Here is a 27,364-nt window from a genome sequence, read left to right as displayed (position 1 = left end):
AAGGATGGGACCAGGTAGTATCTCAGGACTCTAGCAAGTTGAACAACTCATGTATCAAGAAAAGCCTCTCAACTGTACAGAGGGTTGCCTGTCAGGAGAAAGGAAGAAGAAACTATACAGTGTTTTGTTTATATATTTTTACCTTTTAAGCAAATGTGTGTAGGTGCTTTGCTTACCTACACGTATGCCTGCTTACCATCTGTGTGTCTGGTGCCCACAGAGGCCAGAAGAGGTTGTTGGATCCCTGGAACTGAAGTTATAGTTGTGAGTCACCATGTGGATGCTAGGAATTGAACCAAGGTCCTCTGGAAGAGCAGCCAGTGTTCTTAGAGCACCGAGCCATCTCTCCAGGTCTAGGATATTTTAAAGACAAACCCTTGCATTGAAAAAGCAAAATAAGGGATGGGAGAGATGGCTAAGCGGTCAGGAGCACTGGCTGGTCTTCCAGAGGACCAGGTGATGTAGGAGTGTTTCTATCTATCTGCTGTTTCATTGGTTAATTAATAAAGAAACTGCTTGGCCTGATTGGTTAGAACATAGGTGGGTGGAGTAGACAGAACAGGATGCTGGGAGTGAGGCAGATGCCTCGGGCAATTGCCCTGCCTCTCCTCTCTGGGACAGTCGCCATGATGCTCCGACCTGAGACAGACGTGATGGAGCCAGCCGCCAGGTCAGACATGCTGAATCTTTCCCGGCAAGACACCACTCATTACACAAATTATTAGATATGGGTTAGTCAAGATGTAAGAGGCTGAAACTAATGGGCCAGGCAGTGTTTAAATGAATACAGTTTGTGTGTTGTTATTTCAGGTGTAAAGCTAGCCATGTGGGATCCGGGTGGGATGAAAAGCAGGCCTGCCTGCTTGTCTCATCACTGCAACCAGGGTTCAATTCCCACCCCCTATGTGGTAGCTCACACTGTCTGTAACTCTAGTTCCAGGGAATTTGACACTGTCATACCAATGTACATAAAGTTAAGTAAATTATATAAAAAAAGGAATACCAGAAAAACACCAAAGCCCTAAGTCATTTGGTCATAGCATATAACCAGGCTTATTTCTTTGAGGTGAGAGGCAATGTTCCCATTTTCTGTTCCATCAAAATTGTCTCCACTGTTGAAGGCATTGCGATATACTTTAAATACTATATACTATAAATATACAACAGACTAGACTATTATACGTTTTTGTTTATTTATTTGCTTGTTTTTTTTTTGTTTTTTTGTTTTTTTTTTTTTTTGAGACAGGGTCTCACTGTGTAGCCTGAAACTTGTTGTGTGGCCTCAAACTCAGAGAGATCTACCTGCCTCTGCCTCTACTGAGTGCTGTATGTTCTATTTTAGCTAAGTCTCTCAGTCTTTATTTTCCTCACCTCTTTTAGTTTCTCTGTCTTCCTACCCATCTCTGTGCCTCTCTAGTTTTGTAGACTGTCCCCCCCCATACTTATACATATACGTTTTGGTTTTGCTCTTAACTTATGAAAAAGTAGAAGCGAGGCAGTGTCGACTAATGGAAAACAACTGATGCCCAGTCCCAGCTGCAACCCAGCTGCGACCCAGCTGTGACCCAGCTGCGACCCAGCTGCGGTGCCCTGTAAACTCTCTGCAAAGTGGGAGCGCACAAGCACAGCAATGCTTGGGTTGCCCGGAGACGAAAATAAGTCTGCCTCCTAGCACTATATAAAGTGCTGTCCCGGTGTAAGGGATCAGTTAATATCTAATCCAAGAGTATACACTGTGTATAGAAACTTGATGATCCCCATCTAAAAAACATGAGTTCAGGGCCTGATCGCCTAGTGAAGAGATAGGCAACTGTCTACATTTTAAATGGAATTGGTTTCACTGTGTAGTTTTTATTCTGATAATTCTCTGTAATGGTTTGTTTGTTTATTTATTTATTTATTTATTTATTTATTTATTTATTTATTTATTGAGACAGGGTTTCTCTGTGTAGCCTTGGCTGTCCTGGAACCAGCTCTGTAGACCAGGCTCTGCCTGCTTCTACCTCCCAAGTGCGGGGATTAATATCGTGTGCTGCCACACCCGGCTGTGATGATTAATTTTAGTCATCAATTTGGTGCAATTTAGAATCGCCTGAGAAATGATTCTCAAGGAGGGATTGCCTCTATCAGGTTGGCCTATGGTCACATCTGTAAGAGATTGTCTTCAGTTTCTTGCTGTGGGAAGACCTAGCCCACCCTGGGTGGTTCCATTCTCTGGGCTGGGAGCTCTGATTGTGTAAGTGCAGCAAGCAAGCAGAGTGCTAACAGGTGAGCATGTATTCATTCTCTGCTCTTGATCTGGATGTGATTAGCTCCTTCAAGCTCCTATCCTGACTTTCCTGAAATTGTAAACCAGTAAATACTCCTAATGGGATCTAAGCTTTCTTTCTTCCTTCCTTCCTTCCTTCCTTCCTTCCTTCCTTTCTTTCTTTCTTTCTTTCTTTCTTTCTTTCTTTCTTTCTTTCTTTTTCCCTTTCTTTCTTTCTTCCCCTTCTTTTTCTGGTCAGAGTATTTTATCACAGTTTTAAAAAATGAAATTAGAACATTATCCATGAGAATGAACAAGGCCAGCCTTGGCATCATCTGAACTGGGCAGACTGGGTTTTTGATATAGATAAAACAGCACTAATAGCATTCTAGTATTCATCAGGGACTGAACTTGTAAGGGCCCACAGCGGTGACCACAGAGGTTCAGTCATCTGTTCTGACTGTCTAGCCTTTATGTCAAGAAGGCCTGCTGAGTGCATTGAGCAACTTCCTCATGGGACATTCCCATCACCCTTTGGAATTCTGGAATGTGAGGCCAAGCACATTAAGGAAGAACTTACAGCATCCGTACATCTTTTGTCCACTGGTTGACTTTCTGTCCCATGAACACGTAGAAAAAGCCTGCTTAAGCCGGGCGGTGGTGGCGCACGCCTTTAATCCCAGCTCTCGGGAGGCAGAGGCAGGCGGATCTCTGAGTTCGAGGCCAGCCTGGTCTACAAGAGCTAGTTCCAGGACAGGCTCTAGAAACTACAGGGAAACCCTGTCTCGAAAAACCAAAAAAAAAAAAAAAAAAAAAAAAAAAAAAAAAAAAAAAAAAAAAAAAGAAGAAAAAGCCTGCTTGAAGACCAAAGGCAAACTCCCTGAAGCCCTCTTTCCCCGGCGAAATGGCCCTTGGCGGAATAACTGCTTCTCTGACGTAAGGATTCAGAAGCACAGCTGCCCTGACCACACTCTGCCTAGACCCTGGCTCTGAAAGCATGCTACCAAGATACGCCTCCCTGGGCTTTCACGGCAGTCCTACTCTCTGTTGAGATGTGGTGACACTCCACTCCTAGCCACTCTATAAAACATTGGTTTTTCAGGCCATGCCTCGCCCTCAGAGACTCCATTTTTTTAGTTGTTGTTGCTGGGGGGTGGTGGTGGTTCTTTTTTTCTTTTTGAGATAGAGTCTCACTTTGTTTAGCCCTACCAGCTACGCCCTAGCCGGCCTCAAACTCACAGAGCTCCATCTACCTCTGGCTCTGGCATCCTAGGATTAAAGGCATGCACCACCATGTCTAGCTCCATTTTGAATACAATGACTGAAGCCTTCATGTGGACTCAGAAACTGCACCATCCGCCACCATCACCCATCCATCCCAAACTGATGAGTGACTTTTCCCTGGGAGCAGAAAGGAGTCACCCTTTAAGTTGATCAGAATAAGCTGAGAGTGTAGAGTCTTATGGGCACAGGAAACTCTACCAGGGAAACCAGGCTCAAGAACGTTATCAGACATGCCAGGCCTAGGAAAGGTATAACTCCCTTACCATCATCCATAAAGTGATGGGCACCTAACACTTGAATGGCATGGTCACACAACAACCCATCATCTGATACCTGGTGTGTGTGTGTGTGTGTGTGTGTGTGTGTGTAGAGAGGGAGGGGGAAGGAGGAAGAAGGAGAGGCAGAGGGAGGGAGGGAGGGAGAGAAGGAGGGAGAGAGGGAGGGAGGCAGGGAGGGAGGGAGGGAGGGAGGGAGGGAGGGAGGGAGGGCTCCCTGACTCCTGGATCTTTGACCTAGCTCAGTTCTCTGCTGTCAGTGCAGACTGTAGAACTGCCTGCCCCTCCCTCCGTGTGCCCTTTTGGACCTGACTTTTGGTCCCCTGTTCCTGACTAGTAGCTAGCGCCTGGACTTTGCAGCATTGCTCCCAAGCCTGATCCCTGCAGCTTCCTCCTGGCACTAGTATGGTTCATTATCTTATCAATACAGATTCTTCCTCAGCCCACTTCTGAAACCTTTTGAACTCTACTGCAACCTTTCACTTGTATTCACTCTGTTATCTACATATATGCATATAGTTATACAGATATATTTACTGTGTGCTATGAGATATATTACTGTTTAGTAACTAAGATTGGAATAAAAGAAGCTATAACCATCATTTTGGGCAGGTCACCACTATATGACAAACTACTGCCACTGAAACGTGAACTTGTGGACTTATTATTATTCAATAAATTCTGACACTGTGGAAAGACATAAGCACGTCCATCTATGTTTCTGCTATAGTGTGCTCATGACACTATGTGTGGTCATTTTCGCCGTTCTTCACACTGTTCTTACAACGTAAGCTGACATAAGCCTTTTTGACAGCATTTCCTCCTTTCCTTTTCGTGAATGACTTGCACAGCCAGCGTATTCTTGCTTGCTGGCCTGAGAGCTAACACTGTCTTGAGTCTGGTAGGATCTGTACAGTTGTGCAGAGGACAGGCTGGGGGTTTGGGGGTGGGAAGGAAAAGCCAGATGCTGAGCTGCCAAGGAAGCCTGGGGAGAAGGATGGCTGGGAAGGAAGGTCTGAAACTGAAGTGCAATATTCTTTTTTTTTTTTTTTTTTATCATACTCCGACAGATCAGCAAGAGAAAGGGAAGTTTGCCTCTCCCTGTGGTCCTTTGACATCTAAGGCTTTCCAACTATTCAACAGAAAAGCTAACTTGAGAATTGTGTGGTCACATTTAACTTCTCTTCCTTTATTTGAGTGTTTGTGGGTATATGTGCGTATGTGTATTTTTAATGAGGAGGTTGGAAAAATAATCAGGTTATACATTGGGCCCTAGGAATTTACGTGCTTGACATAAGAAAGAATTTGTGAAAATAGAAGTTATTTGGAAAAGCACAGACAGTATTGCTTTGAATGTTATGGTATAGTAGCCAACTTCCACCATGGTTCTCGACACTTCTTACTTCCTGTACTCATATTCTTAAACACCTGCTTTTGGGAGGAGATATTAGGCCAGCCTTTATGAATGGAATTTCTGTCTTCATTAAAGAGGCGTAAGGGATCCCACTTCTCTCCCTTTCACAGAAAAAAAAGACACCACTTAGAACAGCAGTTCTCAACATGTGGGTCGTGATCCATTTGGGGGGGTCAAACAAGCCTTTCACGGGGTCAACTAAGACCTACAGAAAGCGCAGATATTTACATTATGATTCACAACAGTGGCACAATTATAGTTATGAAGTGGCAATGAACATAATTTTATGGTTGGGATTCACCAGTGGGGTTGCAGCATTAGGAAGGTTGAGAACCACTGCTGTAGAGGAATGGGTTTGCCATTGCATGTCAAATCCCCCAGTGCTGTGATAAAACTCTTGTTTATAAATTAGCTAGTTAAAATAAATAAATAAATAAATAAATAAATAAATAAATAAATAAATAAATTAGCTAGTTGTAAGTAACCAGAATGGACCAAAATCAGTATTTCTTCTGAGACTAGTGTTGGGGGCTATGGACCCCAGACCTTGAATTTCCTGTAAACAACTTGCTTGCAGCTGCTCTGAACAAAACAACTTGTTTTCCTGTGTTTGAAGCTGCTCTGAGCACCAGACAGACAGGGGGTGATTTCTGGTGGCTGCAGCTGAAAGATCCCAAGAGCTGGGGCGTGGCCAGAGCACTACATAAGCTGCCCCTGAACGCAATAAAGTGGGCATTCTTATTTCAAGGATGACCTGTGTCCCTTCCTCTGTGTGTGTGTGTGTGTGTGTATGTGTGTTTAAATCTCCAGCCTAGTTCCCAGCTCGTGTATTATCCCATAGTGCAGGCGCTACAACTGGGGGCATGAAATCATTATGGTTTCTGCTTTGCCTTCTTAGATCACTATTTCTGGAAGTCAGTCACTGTGTCATGAAGACATTCAAGCAGAATGAGAGAAAGAGAGCTTTTCTTGATGTGAAACTGAAATCTCCTGTCAACAGCCGCGTGAATTAGCCACGCTGAAAGAGCCTCATGGCAGGGTCCGGAGGTGTACACCTATGATCCCAGCACTTGGGTGGTGAAAACCCAAAGCATTCCAGCAAGTTTGCTAGCTAGCCTGGTTTTTATAAAGTTCTGAGCCAGCCAGGGCTACATAGTGAGATCCTTTCTCAGCCCCTCACAACTGACCCCCTCCCCCCTAAAACCTCTTTGGCCTCAGTTAAGCCTTCAGATGACTGCAATGTCCAACTAAGGAGCCCCTAAATTCCTGCCCCATAGAGGCTGTGGTATTGTTTATTGTAATTTTAAGTTCCTAAGCTTCAAGGAACTTGTTCTGTATTCCTAAATAATGAACACAGAGAGACAGAAATGAAGAGCAATATTAAAGTCCCCTCATAGCTGACCTGGGCCTGTCCTAACCCCTCAAGATAGCGTAAGCACTGGGTTCATCCCTGTTTTTGGACATTGCTGACAACAATATAGGGTTATAACAGAGGAGAACCATATGGCCCTTCTCACTGCCCCTTTTTGAAAGATTAGGATGACATTGAGGACCAATCAACACACATCTTGATTTTAGTCTTCACGGTCCCCTGGCAAGAGCTCACTGAACTTTATCCATCCGCTACAGGGCTTTGTCCTTGAAAGCACAGCCTGGATCTGGCTATTTCGATTCCCACTGCCTTTCCAAGTAACTGAACATATATGAACAGAGTAACAGCAAGGAAGAGGACCAATTTCCCTCCATCCCAAATTCTGAAGAAATACTATTTTTAGAAAGGTTCTATGGGGCCCAGCGTTATGGAGGCTAAGAATGGTTCCTTACTGGAGCCATTACATTGGCAGTATATCGATGAAGTCTTGACAATAATATGAAGCCATTAGACTTTGCCACTGCTCAATGACCTCCACTCATCTATTAGGATCTCTTTCCTTAAGGAGACATCCTCATTTGCTCTCTGGCCCCATTTCCTCACTGCAATGTGGCCTTTACTGTTTCTCAAGATGCCAGCATGCCTAATGCAACAGCATGAAAAACGCTGCCAACACGCTTGTCCGAAATCATAGTGTCAAGTGCTGGGCTGGAGCTAGGGGAGCAGAGTTGTGCACCTTGGCCACTGAGCGGCGTATAGGGCATGGGGAATGTCTGCTTTCCCTTTCTGGACCGGGTTCTCTACCCCCAATTGAAAGTAGATCTACGTGAGCTCCGAAGTCCTAAGGTTCTCACACGTTAGGATTCTACAGTAAAATCCAAAAGTGAAAGCCAGTCGTCAGCATTCCTCCGACTTATGGTTCTGGGGCAAAGTTCCTTCTCAGACCTTTCCACTAGTCAAGGACAGAGTCTCCTGAAAGGCTGTCAGGTTTCTTGAAAAACCTCACTTTCCCTTTTAATTAAAAAACATTACTGATTGAGTTTGAGTATTGCGCGGAGGTCAGAGGACAATTTGTGGGAGGGTCTCTCCACCACGTGGGTCTCAGGGATGAAATTCAGGTCATCAGGCTCTGAAGCAAGAATCTTAACCAGGTGAACCATCTTTCTGATCCAGCCTTACTCGGATCTCTGGATTTCTGGTTCTGCCTCAATAACTTTTGACGACTTTGGGGAAATTTTTCTCCAGGGCTATGGAGCAGAAAAGTCCCTGTTACTCAGAAGCAGCTCAAAGACCTGGGCAGTGACTTGGAGAACTTCCTCAAGCTTCGGGTTCAACTCCAGAGCTGGGTAAAGGACGGGGCTCTGAGGTGCTAGAAATTTAAACCAGGTGTGAGGGGTTGGGAGTAGCTCGCTATGATGAGTTCTTATAAATGGACAGCCATAATCCGAGCAACATCTGAGAGCATCACTGGGCGGGGACACACGCGTGAATGAATGAATGAGAAAATGAATGAGGAAACCTCTTTTCACTCTTTAATGCGCTCATACTAGGAGTTAACCCCCAGTCTCCGTTTTACATCCCGTCCTTAACGAAACCCTCAAACTTTTAGCAAATCAGCCAGTCTCGGTTTTACATCCCGTCCTTAATGAAACTCTTCAACCCTTTTTTGAGACGCCAGCAATTCTTTTGAACCAGTAAAAGGTGGAAGAAGACGTAGACTACCCCTTCCCCTCCCAAGTCCCTTCTTCCTCCGCACCCTAACGTGGGTGGCAGCGCAGGCTGCTCAAATTCGGTTTTCCCTGTTGGGGATCCACCCCGGGAGTGCCAGGCACTCTTCCTGCCCTGAAGTTGGCCAGCACGTGTTCAGTGGGGTTAAGGGGTGTCTCGGATCTAGCGCAGGTGAGGTCACGTCTCTCGTCCCACACCTCCAGCGTCTCCGGGGCTGGCGCACGCACGTTCAGGACACCCCGGTGGGCGAGCGCGACGTGCAGGCGGGCTGTCCCACAGCCACTCCAGACCACCTGTAGAGCGCGCGTGTCAACTCCTTTGTCCTCAGAGCCACTTCGACGGGAGCGTCTGTGAGCGAGGCGCTTCCCTCTGGATGCTAACGGGTCTTTCTTCCAGTTCTCCAGCCCCCCTCCCGGCCCTCCTCCCTTCTCCCACCCCAAGGTAGCAGCTCCGGGAGCCCCGGGCTCGAAGCGAGCCGCCTCCTCACTTCTCATTGGCTGAGAGCGTCGGGAAAGCAGTCACGTGGGCGCGCGCCCGGCCAGCTCCAGGGCCGCCATCTTGGCGGAAAGTTTAGGGGGAGAGCGACTGGGGGGCGCGGAAGGAGGCGAGGTTCCGGGGGTGGGGCGGCCCGGAGGCGAACGGGCGAGCAGGGCGGCGGGCCGCGACGAGCGGGGCCGGCGGCGGCAGCGGCGACAGAGGCAGGGGGGTGCGGCAGCCGCGGGGAGCTCCTCCCCCGTCCCCTCACCCCCTCAGCTGAGCTCGAGCCGGGGCGGGGCGGGGTACGTGGAGCGGGGCCGGGCCGGGAGCCTGCTGCGAGTCCGGCCCGAGCGCACCCTGGGCGCCAGCGCTCGCCGGCTCGCGGGAACTTTGCGGCGGCGCCGCAGGTGTGGGGGCCGCAGAGAGGTGCATGAGCGGCGCGAGGGCGGCGCGGAGAGCGGCGGCTGTCCGGTCCGGCGCCTGCTGGAGTCGCCGGGAGGAGGCGAGCGACGAGCCAGGCAAGCGAGAGGAGGGGGCCCGAGCGGGGCGGGGGAGCAGCCGGGCGCTCGCTCGCTCGTTCGTTTGCTCGCTCGCCCGGGCGCTGCGCGGCTGCTCCCGGGCCGGCCGGCGGCAGCAGGTGGGGAGCGTGGCTAGCACGCCGCGGCGGCGACGGTGGCCCCGCTCCTCTTCAGGTGCGCCCTGCGGAGGCGGGGAAGCTTTGGCGAAACATTCCGGAGCGGGCTTGGGTCTGCTCTTGATTTGTGTGGGGGTGTGTGGGCGGGAGAGGATACTGACCCCTGGGAACCAGTTTGCTGCTTTGGCTGCCACTCCTGGGCTTTAAGGCTGTTGCTTTTCGCTTGGGAAAACTTTGGAAGGTGAGCACTTACACCCAGGTTGGAGTTTTTCTTAGTCGAAAGTTGAGGGGTTGGGGGGGGGTACTATTGGATCCACGATTCTCTTTGCTTTGGTTCAAGTTTTCCTTTCTGTTTTGTGTTTTTAGAGGTGTGTGCCTTCTTCCTGATTCTGGAGAAAAATGCCGGTCCGGAAGCAAGGTGAGTTTTTATTCTGGAACCGGTTTGTGGCTGTCACTCGTTGTAACATCTACCGGTGTTGTGATTACTGTTCTGGAAAGGTTTGTGTAACTGATGAATCGGCAGGGTCCCAACCTTTATTGCTTACGGTCTCATTTCAGAAGGTGGAAACACGCAGAAGTTTGTTAAACTCACCTTCTTGACATCTCTAGTGGTTACAGAAGCAGTTCATCCCTGCCACGTCTTTTTAAAACTTCGTTGCTTCAGTATATCACGCTATCCTTCTAACTCAGCTCTATTTTGTGAGCTGCTGTGGGATACTAAGGACTGATGTTTAGAAACACTTAAAATTTGGGTTAGACAACAAATCGAACTTGTTCTTGTCTGCTGGGCAGTCTAAAACTAAGTTGCCATGGCTTTAGTTAGATGGTCTTCTACTCTTGGAAGCTGTCAGTCCACAGTTACCACAGAGCACCTATCTTCCTCCTTTTCTCAACTGTGATGTAAAAGCCTTTACAGTATTTGTCTTAGTAGGGAATGGTGACATGAATGTTGTGACTGTAGTAGTTGGCTTGGAGAGACTTTCAGGGAACCCCTTACATGTTTTGTAGCTGTAGTATGTGCTACTTTCTTGTACACATGCAGATACACAAAGACACACAAATACGTCCCTGAAATTTTAACCATCCTTGTCTTTTCAGATACCCAGAGAGCATTGCATCTATTGGAAGAATATCGATCGAAACTAAGCCAGACTGAAGATAGACAGCTCAGAAGTTCCATAGAGCGGGTTATTAACATATTTCAGAGCAACCTCTTTCAAGCTTTAATAGGTGGGAGTTAAAGCTTTTCATATTTGTGATCACTGCACTCACGCGTGATGCTTCTCTGTCACATTAAACTCGAATGGTGCTGTGCTCTGTTCTCTGTGGGACAGCCATTATCCCATCTTCTGATGAGTTTGGTTATTCAGTTAGGCCACTGTCCTTTCTAAAATGTTTAATAGCCAGAAAAGCTTACCAGCATGATTATTTGTGTGCACTTGGGGAGCAGCATTTCCTGCCTTAGTGTTAGCTGGTAAAGATGAGCAAGTTGCAGAAATGTGTTAGGAGCACCCCAGGTCATGCCTGCGCTACTGCTGGTCTGTTTCTCTATTTGACTTGCGTTGCTCTAGACTCCTTGAAAGTGTTTGGAGGGTTCTGCTGTGTTTGAGAGTACTCATCTCTGTTAAACTTGGCATTTGTGGAATATGAATTTTAGGCCTGGGGAGTGATGTCAGAGATGATATTGTCTAATAATTGGCCTTCTACAGACAATACTGTTACAGTCTTGTTCTTTCTTGTATCCCAAGTATGAGATAGTTCAATGATTTGAAGAATTGGACAAATAGTCCAGAGTTCTGAATATCGTTCCTGATGCTGTCAGTGATTAAATATCAGAAAATTCATTGACTATAGAACGTGGGTGGTAAACTGAAGCAGTGGACTTTTGATACCTTATAAAGTAGGGTATGTCCTTTTTAAAAATGAAATTTTTTGTTTTCCATACCATCCCCAATATAAGAAACAAGTTGGTCTGTCTGACACCTCTCTTTGTATACGTCACAGGCTTCCAACCTTGGTGCCAGGGTATTTATTGTTTCCAGTTTTAAGAATAAGATTTTTTAAAAAAATTAAGTATCAGCTACGTAACAAGTTCATATAAGACATAGTCTTTCTCATATTATGTTCATTTTCTCAGTAACTCCAGCAGATGGGCCTAATTTATGTGTGTGTGTGTGTGTGTGTGTATGTGTGTGTGTGTATATATATATATATATATATATAGGTAAATTATTGATGTAATTTAAACACTTTTCAATATGTTCCTTGTCAAATAACTTAGGTTGATGTTTTTTACTAAGTTTTAGAATTAGACATTTATAAGAGACTTGTTAGACCTTAAAACTTTTTAATAAAAATTTAGTGTTACTACAGACTTGAAAACATGCATTAAGAATAAAGAGAGAATGAATGGTCCTAAATCTGTCACCCATCTTCGGAAATTATCAGCATTTTCATAAGCTAGAGTAGATACTTTTGCATTTATGTATCTAAGCCATGAAGTTTTAAGTTCCAAATGGGAAAAAAAAGCAAATGAGGAAGAGAAAAGTAAATTTTTAGTTCTTTGGTTTTCTATATCAACATTAAACCTAGAAATTTTTATTTAGTAGGGACACTTTAGAGAAAAACAGTATGACTTGTATGTCCTCATTTCATACACATGTATATGAAGTCTTACTGTGTAGGGAAGCTGTAACTTAAGAAAACTAAGTGGTTAGTAAAGTAAATAGAACCAACCCCTTCCCATGTCAGACTTGCTGTTTTGAGGCAATTGTTAGATATTCTTCCTTGCCTGCTTTAAGTGTTCATTCATATATGCATAATTGAGTTTTGATAATTTTCTATTTAAGTTTGTGCTAGAGAATTTTCTTTGTCTTTTTAATTTTGTTATTTAATGAACTTTGTTGTTTGGGCTTATTTTATTTATTATGTTAGTGTTAAATAGTTATGTGCTATCAAATTTTAGTGGAACAAAAGTAACAGATTTTAGGCATTTTGAAATAATGTTTTGGTAGTGATTTTTCTATATTTGTGCATTATAATTGAGTTGATGGTTCTTCTGCACTAATATATTCATTCTTTGCCACATATTATAATTTTAGCACTTGACGATAAGGCCGGAAGATCAAGAATTCCAGGCCAACCTGGGCTAAATAGTTTAAGGGGAGTCTGAGCTACGTAGATGTTTTCTGAAAAATGAGTAAACAGAAAACAACACCACAAACATGCTGCTCCTCATTCTGAAGCTTTTCAAGTGGTTAAGATTTTTCTTTACATCTTTGAAGTAGTATTGCATTATATTTCAGCTGGTAAATTGCCCTGTGTCCAAGTTCATAAACTTGTGGATTGACTGCCTTTCCTTCAGTGACAGCACTTTTACTTTCTGAGCTGCCTGTGAATGGGTAGCTAGATTAAAGGAGACATAGGCTCCGTGACCAGAGCTAGCAAAAAGTCATTTGGTAGTTAGGTTCTTCTCGTCGTCGTTGTTGTTTCTCAAGACCGGGTTTCTCTCTGTAGACCAGGCTGTCCTCAAACTCACAGAGATCCACCTGCCTCTGCCTCCTGAATGCTGGGATTAAAGACATGACACCACCGCCCAGAGGCAGTTAGGTTTTTGACTATAGTTTAGAACTAATTTTCTTAGGTTTCAGTGAATTACCTGTTTGTTTGTTTGTTTGTTTGTTTGGACAGTAGACTTGTTTTATGCCAAGTGTTTTTCTAATTTCATCAGTATTATTTATTGATTCTTTGAAGTAATAGTTTTGACTATTTTCGTGCAATTAAAAGTCTGTATGAGGCTGTGGGATTTGTTGGTGTGGAAATGCTCTTTCCCCCTAGTTGATATAAACATTAGCTTTCTTATACCTTGGGGTTGTTTGAAAGGACAAACTACATTGTATCTATTCTGTGATACTATTTAAAATTTTATTTTTATTGAGAGAATGTGTGTGTGTGTGTGTACACGTGTACTCACATGTGAACACACGTGCCGCTTACGTTAAAGAGTAACTTTTTGAAATTCGTTCTCTTCTTCCATCATATAGGACCTGGGAGTTGAACTCAGGTCATCAGTGTTGGTGGCATGCACCATTATGTGCTGAATTATCTTACTGGCCCCCATTTAAAAAACATTTTAACATGTCTGAAATTGAGTAGCATCTTATACATGCTATATCCTTCCCTCTTTCCCTTCTGTGCAGCCCAGGTAGGCTCTGGAGTGCTGGGATTCAGATAGGAGCAATCACATCTGACTTATATGTGCTATTACTAATTGGTTGTTTGGTTGTGGATTAAAATTTTTTTTTTATTTTTGCTGGCACATGAAATAGTGGTGTAACTTACAATTGGCAATATTTTCAATTTAATAAAATGTAGGAAATGTTCTGGTGATTAAGTAGTATCCTTAAATAATTTGAAAATTCTTGAAAAGCAGTCATTTTTTATTAACTTTTTAGTTTCAGGTAGGTTCTTTGTTTTTTGAAGACAAGGTCTCACTATGTAACCTTGGCTGCTGGCATAGATCAGGCTGCCCTCAAATTCATAGAGCTCTACCTGTCTCTGCCCTGAGTGCTGGGTTTAAAGGTACTGACTTCAGCTTTCTTTATAGTCAAATATTTTAAATTACATAAAAAGTACATTATCTGCACATTTGCTTAGACTTTAGACCCAAACATATCTGGTGGTAAGTTTTGTATTAATGAGAAGTAATATCCTTTTGTCATTCATTCTAGAAGTCTTTGAAAATGTAATATATTTTATATTCCCATATAAAGTATTGTTTTTGAAAGTTTGCTGAGTTAGATAGACTTGACATGGTTTGATTATATCAGAACCCAGATAACTCAGATTCGTAGTGATTTCGAGTCATTTTTAAGGTGTCTGGGATTCAGGGTGACCCTGGGAGTCCATGGAGGGGGAGACTTCAGTCTACCCTTGTAGCACGTGCGCTCTCTCTCTCTCTCTCTCTCTCTCTCTCTCTCTCTCTCTCTCTCTCTCTCTCTCTCTCTCTCTCTCTCTGTCTTTCTTGTTTTTTGAGACAGGGTTTCTCTGACTGTTTTGGAACTCGCTCTGTAGACCAGGCTGGCCCCGAACTCAAAGAGCTCCACCTCCCTCTGCTGGGATTAAAGGCATAAACATCACCATTGTCACCAGTTGCCGGGTCTATAGCTGTTTAACACATCTGTTTATCTTGTGCACAGGATTCTGGTTTCAAGATCTGTCTTTAGATACTTGGACAAATTTGGTCATGCGGTTTGCATATTTTTATCTGCAATAAATAACAAGCTTTAATTTTATTTAAGGGAAGGCATACTGCAGACTAAACCCACACTAAGTAAGCACTCTACTATTGGGCTACATTTCCAGTGTCCCCAGGCTTTTGTTTGTTTTTTACTTATTTTTAATTTTTTACATATATACAGTTCATACCATTTATTCTTTTCCCTTCAGCTTACCCTGGATCACCCCAGCTCCTTGCTGTCTTTTTTTCCCCAATAAGTCACTGAGTTCAGTTAATACTGCTTGTATGTTCATGGGCAACATATCGGTGGCCACACACACAACCACACAAAGAAAATGATTTTCTCCCAGCAACCATTTACTGCCAGTAGCTTTCCAGCTAGCTGTGGGCTCTTGAACCTCTTGCCGATACATCCTGGAATTCTACCAGCTTACCTTGTGTAGTTCTTGTGCAGCAGCTATAGCAGCTGTGAGCTCATGCATGCACTGGCCATACCCTGTCCAGAAGACAGCATTCACAGCACTGCCACCTCCTCTTCTTTCTTTCCCTCTTCTGCAGTGTTCCCCGAGTCTTGCTGGGAAAGGACCTGTTGATAGAGATATCCTGTTTAGGGCTAAGCATCCATAGTCTCTTATTCTGAGCATTTTGATTCGTTATGAGCCTCTGCATTAACTACTACTCACTGTAAAAAGAAACCTCGGCCCAAGGTTAAGAGCCGCACAGACCAGGGCCAGGGTAACTGTGCATGTGGAGAGGCTGTAGTGAGCCTATTATAAGTTTCAAATTTAAGATGAACTATGGGGGTGCATGCCTTTAATCCCAGCACTTGGGAGGCAGAGGCAGGTGGATCTTTGTGAATTTGAGGCCAGCCTGGTCTACAGAACAAGTTCCAGGAAGGCTTCAAAGCTACACAGAGAAACCCTGTCTCAAAACAAAAGTTAAATTTTAATGTGTATATTTGAGGTTTACAGAATGATGTTGATAGAAAAATTAACAATTAATGTATCATCTTGCATACTTTTATTTTTAGTCAAAAGCAGCTAAAATCTGCTTAATCTAGCAAAAATCCCTAGTCCCGTACATTTTATTGGCCTTAGTCCTCGTGCTGAACATTAGATTTCTAAATTTGTTCATCAGACATACTCTACACATTTTAACCTCTTTCCTAGGCCTCCTTCACTCACAGATTCATTTCAGTCTCCATATTTGAGCTTTACTTCTTTCTTAAGCATTCAGCACATAAGTGAAAACAGGCTGTGTTTTCATGTGTCCAGTTTATTTTACTTAGCACAGTATCTTTGGGTTCATTCATGTTGTAATAGATGAAACTTTGTTACAGAATGAATTTGTGTGTTTGCATGTATGTATATGTGTGCATATATGCACACAGCACATTTTTAAAGCTTTTGGTCCATTCATGGACATTTTGTTTCTGTGTCTTATGCTTAGGAGTGATGTTACAGTGAACATGGGTGTGTACATATCCTTACAAGCTGGTGGTTTTACCTCCTTTGGAAATGTCTGTCTCCAAAAGTGGGGTTCCTGGATTCTATGGTAGTTCTATTTTTAATTTCTTTGGGAGATTAATACTGTTTTTCATAATGGCTTCAGGTCTAAATTCCTACCACTAGTGTAGCATGGTTCTCTTTTTATCCTTGCCACCATTTGTTATCTCTTGTGTTTGTGATGATGGACTTCCTTATACGTGCAAGATGTTGTCTCATAATGGCTTTAATGGTTTTGAGCTCCTTTCTCTCATTCCCCTTTGTCACTTTTATGTCTATGGAAAAAAATGTGTTTAGATCTTTTGATTCCTTTTAATTGAAGCTTTTTTTTTTCCCTAGCCAAGACCTCAAATAACCCATGAAAACTGTTGTTGGGAATGATATAAAAATAATGGTTACATTTCAAATATTTTATTTAGTCCTCAGTCCTGTAAGGTATAGTCACCAATTAGGTGATTTTTATCATTTTATAAATTAAAAGTCTGAGGCACTAAGAAAGCTATTTTTTTTTTTGTTCATGGAACCCCAGATACTAAGTTGTATAGTGTAAAACTGAACTCTAATTTGAATTCAGAATGTATTCTGCTTCATTAATTAAAATATTCCTTATCATTATGTTCATTGTCATATTAAATGCAATAACCATAATAAGAATTAAAGACTTGCTGGTCTGTAGGGCAGTGGCTATTTATTTATTTATTTATTTATTTATTTTTAAAGTATCATTTTCAAGGAGAATGTTTATAATGATGTTGATTTTATAACCAGAATTTGAGAACTCAGCACTCTCTGTAGTTAAAATGTCAAAATTGTGTTTTTTAAAAAGTCATAACTGAAGTTACATTTTAGCCTGTTATTAACTTATAAGTGTGTATGGGTAGATTTGAGTAGGAAAATATAATAGGATATGGAGTAGACTGAAGTTAAAGAGAATTTTATTAACTTTTCATGTAGTGGTTTTGATGTAATAAGACTTGTTTATTTGACTATTCCAGTGCTGCAACATTGTTTTGATTTTGCTGGAGCTGGATGAATTTTCTTTTGAACCTTGGGATAGCAGAGCTGTAAAAGCATCTGTAACTACTTGTAAGCTATTTCATCTGTGCAGGATGGAGCCTTTCCTCTGTACAGGAAAGAGGCCAGGGCTGGAGAGTACTTTAGTTGTCATTTCTCCACTCTCTAATCTGGGGCCCTTTCTCCAACCGTCCTGTAAGTCTTTTCTGATCTCAGAGAGAGTGGGGAGGGGAGGGAGGGAGAGTGAACAGAGAGAGACAGAGTTACTAAGCAAGCACTCTACCTCTGAGCTATATTCACAATTCTTTTAAAACTTTTTAGCTTTTTAAAAAGTTTTAGACAGTCTCTTGCTATGTTGACCAGGATGGCCCCTGAAGTTGCTCTGTAGGTCAGGCAGATCCTGAACTTGAGTTCTTCCTGCCTCCATGTCCCAAGGTGCTCCAACATTGACCTTTTTGAACAATACTGTTTGTTCCCCCTTGACACCTTCTTTTAAAATTTTTATTTTATGGGTATTAATGTTTTCCCTGCATGTATGAATGTATACCACATGAATACAGTGCCCATAGAAGCCTGAAGAAGGCATTAGCTCACCTGGAACTGGAGTTAACCACCATTGTGAACTCCCATATGGGTGCTGAGAACTGAACCTGGGTCCTCTGGAAGGGCAGCCAGTGCTCTTAATTGCTGAGCTGTCTCTCCAGCTCCTGCTCTTATGCTTTTATGTGATATTTTTCCATTTGGGGTTTATCTGATGTTTGCTTGTAATTACATTCAGATGTTGTATTCTTGAAGTGTGCAGTGTTGTCTTTCCTTCCTTGTTAACATCAAGTTTGATCACCTAGTTATATGTTGTCTGACTTTTCTTTCTAGTAACTCTTTCCTCTTGCACTTATATGTGGAGAAGACACTTAATATCATTTATGTACCTTAGTCTTGAGCAAAATCATGAATAATTCTTGTTTGAAGTAATTGTGTGGTTGTTGAAAAGTGTTAGTTACATAATAGCAAAACTTCTGCATTTTACACTTGACAACCCCCCACCCCGTCTTTTGGTTTTTGAGACAGGGTTTCTCTGTGCAGTTCTGGCTGTCCTGAAACTCACTCTGTAGATCAGGCTGATATCGAACTCAGAGATCTGACTGCCTCTGCCTACTGAATCCTGGGATTAAAGGCATGTGCCACCACTGCCTGACAACACTTAACATTTTATTTTAATCAAAAGCCCTCTGTGTCTGTCTGCCATGAACTTTGCAGTTATGTTTTGTTCAGTGCTTATCATTTTTGGCCCTAATGATTTTGATGTCTCAGATTTAGCTCAGGGATGTCCTTCTTAAGTTTTCTCTTGTGTTTTTATGATGTGTCTCATTTCGTCAGCACTGTTGATTTTTGGCATCAGGTGCTGCTTCAGGTTCCTTTAAAAGGAGTGTTCATGTGTTAGTCAAATGATGTCTAAACACAGAGATAACTTGATGTACTAATTTAACATCTACCATGTTTCCAGTGTGTGAAATACAAATTGCTTGAAATACGTAAATCTTGTAGGATATTTTTATTTGGGGATCCAGATAGTGTTTAGTGTACATTGATTTAGAAGTGAGCAGAGTATCTTTGATGCTTACATTTTGCTGTCAGATGAACTGATAGATGTTTTCCCTTCTGCAGTGTTATATGTCATTGTCATTCTCTCTAGTGATCTTCCCTGCAGCCCTCCAAAGTGGAATCTGTTACAAAGATAGTACATGTTCCTTCTAAGACACTTAAGGTCAGACAACTATAGCTTTTGTAAAATACAAGTAAATATTATCTTTTGTATCATTCTGTACATACACTTTGATTTTGTAAAACGTCTTACACAAACAGTCAAACTTTTTCCTATGTGAGAACTGATTGCTTGAAGTTGTCCTGTTAGGAGAGATTGGAGAGATGGCTTAGAGGTTAGAGCACATGCTACTTTTACCAAGCACTTGCCTTAAGTTTCCAGAACCTACATCAGGTGACTCTCAAGCTCCTGTCTCCATCTCAAGGAGGATTTGTGTTCATGTGCACATCCCGACTTTGGTACACACATGCGTGCACACATATACACAGTCACCCAAAAATAAAATAACCTTTTTTTTCCTTCCTGAGACAGGGTTTCTCTGTGTAGCTTTGATGCCTGTCCTGGAACTAGCTCTTGTAGACCAGGCTGGCCTCGAACTCACAGAGATCTGCCTGCTTCTGCCTCCCAAGTCCTGGGATTCAAGGTGTGCACCACCACTGCCTGGCAAAAATAAATTTTAAATCTTAAAAAGTTATTATAAGGTGAAAAGCTAAAGCTATATCTAGTTAAAATAACCCCAGAAAATCTTTTAGAAATTTAGTATTATTTCTTATTGACTAAAACGTTGTTTGTTTTTTCTCTGTGGCATAATGGTTTTTCTGTTAATGGTTTACCAGGAATTAGGTTTTTAAATTAATTTTTTATACGAGTTGATAAACATTATATTCATAAGGCATACAAATATGCACATCGCCAACATGTGTGGGTTGTTGTTTTGTATTGTTTATTATATCCATTGGATAAATTGCCAAATGTTAATTACTAGGTGAACAGGGGTATACATTTTAAGGCTTTCCTTGTAGTTTGTGAAATTCTCTTACTAATGTTATATCAATGTAATAGTTTAGGCAGTATATAGAAGAATGACTAGTTTACCTTAATAATGCAAAGCATGTCTTTTAATATCTCCTGATTTGTGGAATATTCTTTGGGTTATCTTGATGTTTTATTTTAATTTCTGAATTATCTGTTTATGTCATTGTACTTCCTCTTTTCCTTTACTTAGAGGTATGAAATTAACACTAGGCATATCAACTCTGGCATGTAAATCACAAATAACTACCCTTGTTTGTTATGTGTTTTTAAACTTGGATTTTAAAAATGCATGTTCATTTATTATTAGATTTGTCAGTAAAGAGGTATTTTCTGCTTGTGGTATCATACCTGGAAAGGCCGTCCTTTATATTCTAATCCCCAAGATTATTATCTTAACCTGCCTCCATCACTTGTGAAAGCATTCGCCTATATTCCAAGACTTTAAAAAAAACAGTTTAGTTTGTATGTTTAACCTCTAACTGCATACATGTATTTGTATACAACACAGACATGCACTAAAAAGGTGCATTTTAGTAAATGTGTGAGGCTTTACAATGCTATAGCAACTTAATTGTGTATTTAAGTTTCTATTACTAAATATGTATTCAGATTTACAAAACAATTGAAAGAGATTGGATGGCAACTGAAATTGTTTGAGCAAGGTAAAGGTTACACCACCAGAAATAAATTAACTATTAAGTTGACCATGTTGATTTTTTTCTCAGTTACAGTCTATTCATATGCTTCAGTATTCAGTGTCAATAAGGACTTTTCATAATTTATATATATATATGTACATATATATATATGTACTATGAAAACATAGTGTAACTCTAGAAAAAATAAATTATAATTATGCTTCAAAAGTTGTATCCTTCAGTATAATTTTCTCAGTACCACATTTACTACCTAGTGTAAAATAACAGTCCTTCAGTAAACCTAGGTGCCATTTATTTGAATTTTTACTTTGAAAATGTAAAGAAATTAAGTGAGTACAGTGGTAAAAATGATTAACAGATTAAGAATGATTCCAAACTTTCTTGAAGGTGCCGCAGACTGATCACTCAGCTATGCTTAACAATATTTAAATAACACTATATTTTTATTTATTGCTCTGAAATGGTGGTATATTTGCACAAAAATATAGAAGAATATTCAGGAATACTAAAATATGTCTTAGGGGAAACTACATGCTTAAATGAATCACAATTGAAAACCTTACTGGAATCTACCAGATATGTCTTATCACATGTATTCCTCCTTTCTATACATAGTCTGAAAGTGCTCTCCTTGATTTTAGACTAAACTGCATTCCTGAAAGTGTAGTTCCTAAACAGAGTCTAAATCACAAAATCTTGAACATATGCATTAAATAAAATTAAAACAAAAACATTAAGTTAGTCCTAGGAATCAGCAGAATCAGTCATGTTGACAGAGGTTTTTGTCCCGCCTGGTCTCGCAGTCATTCAGTCCCAAAGAAACACACAGAGGTCTGCATTAATCATAAACTGGTTGGCCTGTTAGCTCAGGTTTCTTATTAACTATTATAACTTATATTAGCCCATTATCCTTGTCTATGTTAGCCACGCAGCTTGGTACCTTTTATCAGCCAGGCATTCTCATCTTGTTTCCTCTGTGTCTGGGTGAGGACTGTAGGCTCAGCCTTTCCTCTTCCCAGAATTCTCTTGTTCTCATCACCCTGCCTCTACTTCCTGCCTGACTACTGGCCAATCAGCGTTTTATTAAAGCAATACAACTGATAAATCTTTACAGGGTGCAAGATCATTGTCCCACAGCAGTCATATATATTTTTAAAAACATCAAAAGTATGTTTTGAGGCCAACGAGATGGTTCAGTAGGTAAAGATGCTTGTAGCACAAGCCTGATGACCTGAGTTCAATCCTCAGAACAGAGAAGGAGAATTGATCCCTGAAAGTTGTTCACTGACTTCTGTGTCTGCCCTGTGGCACACATGTGCCTGAACTCATACACACATTACACACAAAGTTTATGAAAAAAATCTTTGGAAATCAGGTTGCTTATTTCAGGAATCTTTATGTAAAAGATTTCCATTACCTTTGTTACTTTCTTAGTTTGATGACCCAGGAGGAGGAAATACAGCATTCCAGAAACAGCCTCAAAGGTAGGGATGCGAGGCAGGAAGGTGAGATGCAGAAGGATGGGTATTTTCAAATAGAAAATGAAACTAAATCATTTAATGTTTCTTAAGGTAAGAACTAAGGCTACTGCTGACTCAGGCTCTTTTTAACACAGACCTAAGGATATGCAATAATTTAACATAACAGAGGACCTTCCTAATCTATGAAAAATTTTACTTGGTGGAACAGAATACTGACAAGTGATAGCCAGTAAGAAAATATTTGTGAAACTTTGTCTGACAGAGAACTGGCACCCAAGTCCACCAAAACCATGTAGGATTTGATAAAGAAAAGATCCACTAAAAATGAGCAGATTATACAAATATCTTACCATACTAGTCAGAAATAGCAAGTAATTATACAAGAAGATACCTAACTTCAAGTACCATAGGGCACTGCCAATGAAAATGACTACACTGAGTCATAGTCATAGTGTAAAAGTTCAAGCCACCTTGTTGCCTGACAGTAGTGGCACACATCTGAGGCAGGCGGATCTCTGAGTTTGAGGCCAGTCTGGTCTTCAGAGTGAGTTTAGGGTAGCCAGAGCTGCACAGAGAAACCCTGTCTCAGAATACAAAAAAAAAAAAAAAAAAAAATCATGCCAATATGGCTATTTGAATTTATCCTAGCCTGGGATACAGAACAAAATTCTGTTTCAAACCAAACAAACAGAAACCTAGATAGTGCCACATGGCTTTGAAAATGCTTAAAATCCAAAACACCAATATGACTTCTTGATGGCAGTGAGTAACACACTGCCAGTAGGCATGTAGAACAACACAGCCACGTCAGAGACCATTTGGGCAGTTTCTTTAAACTATTAACACCAGATTACCCAACAGTTACTTATGCTCCTTGACGAGTTTCAGCCCAGATGAGTTAAGAACCTACACATAGCTTGCTTTTCCTGGGTTACTGTCCACCATAATGTAAATAGTTTCTGCCAACACATTCCTGTGCCCATCAGTGTTCTACAACAAGCTCAGAAACAGAGCCAAGTGACCATGGACTTGAACACGTTGGAGACCATGAGTTTCCTTAAAATAACACACACACACACACACACACACACACTAAAATTAGGGTGTTGGGATTTAGCTCTGTGGTAAGAGTGTGGCATGAAGAAAATAAAATACCCTGCAAAAAAATCTATAGCAGCTTTATTAATAATTAGTAAAAGTTAGAAGGAGTCTGGATGTTCTTGAGTAGGTAAGCAGGTAAAGTACAGTAGAACCATACAATAATGAGCATTAGCAGTAAAAGATAAAACTTAACATGTACCGTCAAGGGAGCACAGCCAGTTTCCAGAGACTAAGTACTTTGGGATAAATTCCTAAAACTGAGTTATTTGGTGAAAAAGGAGGTATGCATTTAAGGCTTCTGTCATGAACTGCTCATGCAAATGTTCTGTCAGTATAATGTAGGAAGATTGCTAAAACTAGAGAGGTAACCAAAAGATCAGTAGTTTACAGAATTTGAGCAATAGAGGAAATTTGAATAGTTGGGCACACAAGATTTTAAGGCTGTCTGTTCTGTATGGTGTCACAATGATGGATTCATACGTCAGAACAGCACATGTACATATAAAATCAGTCAGTGCATAACACAAAGTGAATCCTCATGTAAACTATGATCTTCAGATAATGGCAATGAATTAATAGCTTGTCAGTTTTAAGAAATGCAACATACTAACATGAGATGTTAAATGGGAATGAGAAGGTGAAGATAAGGAAACTACTTTCTATTTGGTTTTTCTATAAACATAAGTTTACTAATTTTAAAAAGATAGATGAGGATAATAAATTTGTATTTTAAAATACAGCAATTTACTCTGTATTAAAATAACTTCTAAATGTACGACAAGTTAAAATGTTTATGTATTTCTGCATATACTCACATATTAAGTAAATGAGGGCTCGCTTTGTATATGCTAGGCAAGTACTCTGTCGCTGAGTCACACCCCTACCTTTCCCTTCAGTTTTCTCAAAGACATTTCTGTTCTTGGGTTAAAAAAAGTGTGTGTGTGTGTGTGTTTGTGTGTGTAATTTATAATTTATTATTATTTTTACATGTATGGGTATTTTGCCTGCATGTTTGTCTGCATGCCAGGTGCCCACAGAGTCCAGAGAGGGCATCAGATCCTTGGGTATGGTGTTACAGATGGTTCTGAGCTACTGATGGTTGGTTATTTTGCCTTGTGACCCACCACTTTTAACCAGGGTCACTCACATGGGCATGGATGTGAAGTTTTCCACTAGAGCATGGATAATTTACCAGTGGCTATGTCGTCAAAGACAGTGACTTCCTCTTGCCCAGCAGCCCCTCTGTGGCCATTAGCTCATCAAGGTGGGGCCCCATGAGTCCCTTCCCCATCTGAAACTGTTTATGGGCTAGCCTTGTATAAGCACTATGTAGCACCTGCCTCTATTGTGAGTTCGTGTTTGCCACAGGCATGCTGTGTCTGTAAAGAGAGCATTTCATAGCCTTACTCTTCATTACCAAACTCCTAACATTCTTTATTCTAGAACTCTTCTGATGTTTTTATTGTGGTAAAGTATATACAGTGTAAAATTTAGCACCCTAATTTTTAATTATTTTCAACTCAAACTGAAGTTCTCTTTTGAGCAATAATTAGTCTCAACAGCAAACAAAAATATCTAGATCGTGCTACATGCCTGTTTAAAATTAATGATTTTCTTCCACCTCTCTCCCCTCCACCCCTAATGATTTTACTTTTTGTGTCTGAATTTGATATTCTGTATACTTGATATAAATGAAATGTAGTATTTGTCCTTTCATGTCTGACTTATTTCACTTAAGATTTATCCATCTATATAGAATGCTTTAAGGATTTAATTCCTTTTTGAGAGTAAATGATATTTCTTTGTACATGCATTCTGTATTTTATTTAGTTAGTTTTGAAGGGTAGTTGAATTTTCACCTCTCAGCTTCTTTTCTGTAGTGACCATTGGTATACAGACCTGTTAATCTGGTTCAGCCCCTCCTTTCTTCCTCTCCCTTCTGTTCACTCTGTACACCAGGGTGTGGGATTGCCGGATCACACGGTAGTTCTGTGTCTTAACACTTTGAGAAGCCACCCTTCCGCTTTCACTAGCAGTTTCGCCATTTTACACTCTCATGAGCAGTGAAGAAGGGTTCTGTTTTCTTCATATCCTGTTTATACTTGCTTTCTATTTCTGTTTTGTTTTCAAAACAAGATCTCTCTGTGTAGCCCTGGATGACCTAGAACTCACTCTGTAGACCAGGCTGGTCTTGAACTCACAGAGGTTCACTTGCCTCTGGCTCCCAAGTCCTGTGATATGCACCACCACCGCCTGTTTGTTTTGTTTAATGATAGTCAATATAAGTGGTGTTTATTCAGCTCATTTTGTTTTAACCCTGATATAGTTAAAAGAGAATTGATATTTTATACTCCAGTTCCAGTTGTAGTTTACATGGGGCTAATTAGAAAGGGCTGTTTTAACAGGGTTGGGTCAATGGCTCAACATTTAAGAGTACTGGCTACTCTTCTACAGGACCCAACGTCTGTAGCAGTCTGTAACTCCAGTCCCAGGAGATCTGATACTCTTTTCTTGTCTTTGAGGACACTTCATGCATGTGCACAGACATGCAGGCAGAACACCCCTCCACATGCAATAATAAAAATCTTAAAAGCCAATTTAATGTATACACACACACACACACACAGACACACACACACACACACACACACACACACTGTGGGATAATGCTCTTGTACACTGTAAAGATTTGTCACTTGTATTAGTTTAATAAAATGTTGATTGGCCAGTAGCCAGGCAGAAGGTATAGGTGGGGCAACCAGACTAGGAGAATTCTAGGAAAAGGCAGAGAGTCAGTAACCAGCCAGATGCAGTGAAAGCAAGATGAGAATGTCTTACTAAGAAAAGGTACCAAGCCACATGGCTAAACATAGAGAAGAATTAGGGGTTAATTTAAATTGTAAGAGCTAGTTAATAAGCTTGAGCTAAGAGGCCAAACAGTTTATAATTAATATAAGCTTCTGTGTATTTCTTTGGGACTTAACGGCTGTGGGACCAGGTAGAACAGAAACGTCCATCTATACGTGTGTGTGTGTGTGTGTGTGTGTGTGTATGTGTGTGTGTATATATATATATATATATATATTCACCTGTCAGACAGTCCTTTCACACACATACATATATACTTACACATGTGCACATATATAATCATATATATGTGTGTATATTTATGTAAACACACACATAAATATAGAGAGAGATAGGCTGTTTGATAGATGACTATAAGATGTAGAATTGACTTCAGTTGGCAAGTAAGATGTTGTGAAAATTTCCAAAAATTCACACTTTTTTCCTTGATCATGCATGTCAAGTATGCTACTGCTCTAGAATGATAGTATAGATTTCTATAGTAGTGTTTAGCCAGGTGGCTATTTAAATTATGCCTGCAAAATTTATAAATCCAGTTCTTAAACACACTAGCCACATTTTAAATACGTAATAGCCATAGAAAACGTGAGCTTGGACAATGCAGCTAAATTCACTTTTATCATTGCAGAAAGCTTTGTTTTGTTTTTAGGTTATTACTAGTATAGGTCTTCATTGCATTGTTTTAAAATAATGCTTTGTTGATTATAGCATAAAAGGTCACATAGGCATTCAAAATTTGATGCCTACTTTACAATAGTATAGTCTATTTAGATACTGATAACTATTCAATAGTTCTGGAGGCATAGTATAATTGAACCTCATGTATATTTCATACCATTTGTAAGTGCTACTAATTAAAAATACAGATAAGACATACATATATATATGCTACATGAATAAAGTATGTATTCTTCATAAACCCCCCTCCACAAGTTACTTTTATAAAAATATTACAAATATTCCCTAATGTGTTCTGGAAGGCAGTTTGTAGTTCCCTAACTTCTTCCATTGCCTTTTCTGGCTGCCTACCCACCCTAATTACCAGCAATTAAGGCTCAGACATTGCAGTCGGTGCTGTACCTTTACTTCTTTTGTACAGAACAGTCCTTACATTGAAGTGATCCCTTTCCCTTGTGTGGCTTTGGCTTTCTGAGGAGGTTAGGTGTCCAGTTTGGATCTTGTTCTTCTTTTGCTGTACTTTCTGTGAGCTAGTAATTAGGTCTGAAGACTCTATTGAGGTTGAAGCTGAGTGATTTGGTGCTGATACCTTATAGGAAATACAGTGATTTTGAATTTTTGGTTTCATTATGATGGTTATGTGTTAGTTTTCTATACAGTGATTTCTGGCCCATGAAATGCTATCACATCCAATTTTCTCTGGTAATATTCTTTTTTTTTTAAAGGACTTAGCTGTTTTCATTTTATTT

The 27,364-nt window shown here is 40.9% G+C and overlaps 1 protein-coding gene across 6 annotated transcripts in view; it reads left to right on the top strand.

Annotated features, from left to right (window-relative positions):
• The first annotated feature begins 9,025 nt into the window (after nucleotides 1–9,025).
• Dlg1 (discs large MAGUK scaffold protein 1) overlaps nucleotides 9,026–27,364 on the top strand; it is a 203,107-nt gene continuing 184,768 nt past the window's right edge. For 5 of the 6 annotated variants that reach the window (XM_038346138.2, XM_038346137.2, XM_038346136.2 and 2 more), the window contains exons 1-3: nucleotides 9,027–9,316; nucleotides 9,799–9,850; nucleotides 10,531–10,662. In XM_038346138.2, the coding sequence (XP_038202066.1) occupies nucleotides 9,832–9,850; nucleotides 10,531–10,662 (151 nt within the window). In that variant the 5' untranslated portion in view covers nucleotides 9,027–9,316; nucleotides 9,799–9,831. Of the gene's footprint in view, nucleotides 9,317–9,798; nucleotides 9,851–10,530; nucleotides 10,663–27,364 lie in introns of all 6 variants that reach the window. The other variant, XM_038346139.2, reaches the window with a different exon arrangement.

This window comes from Arvicola amphibius, chromosome 10 (genome assembly GCF_903992535.2).
Source record: "Arvicola amphibius chromosome 10, mArvAmp1.2, whole genome shotgun sequence".
Classification (NCBI taxonomy): domain Eukaryota; kingdom Metazoa; phylum Chordata; class Mammalia; order Rodentia; family Cricetidae; genus Arvicola; species Arvicola amphibius.
Note: the sequence above shows the minus strand (reverse complement) of the source record. Positions and strands in the feature narration are given on the sequence as shown.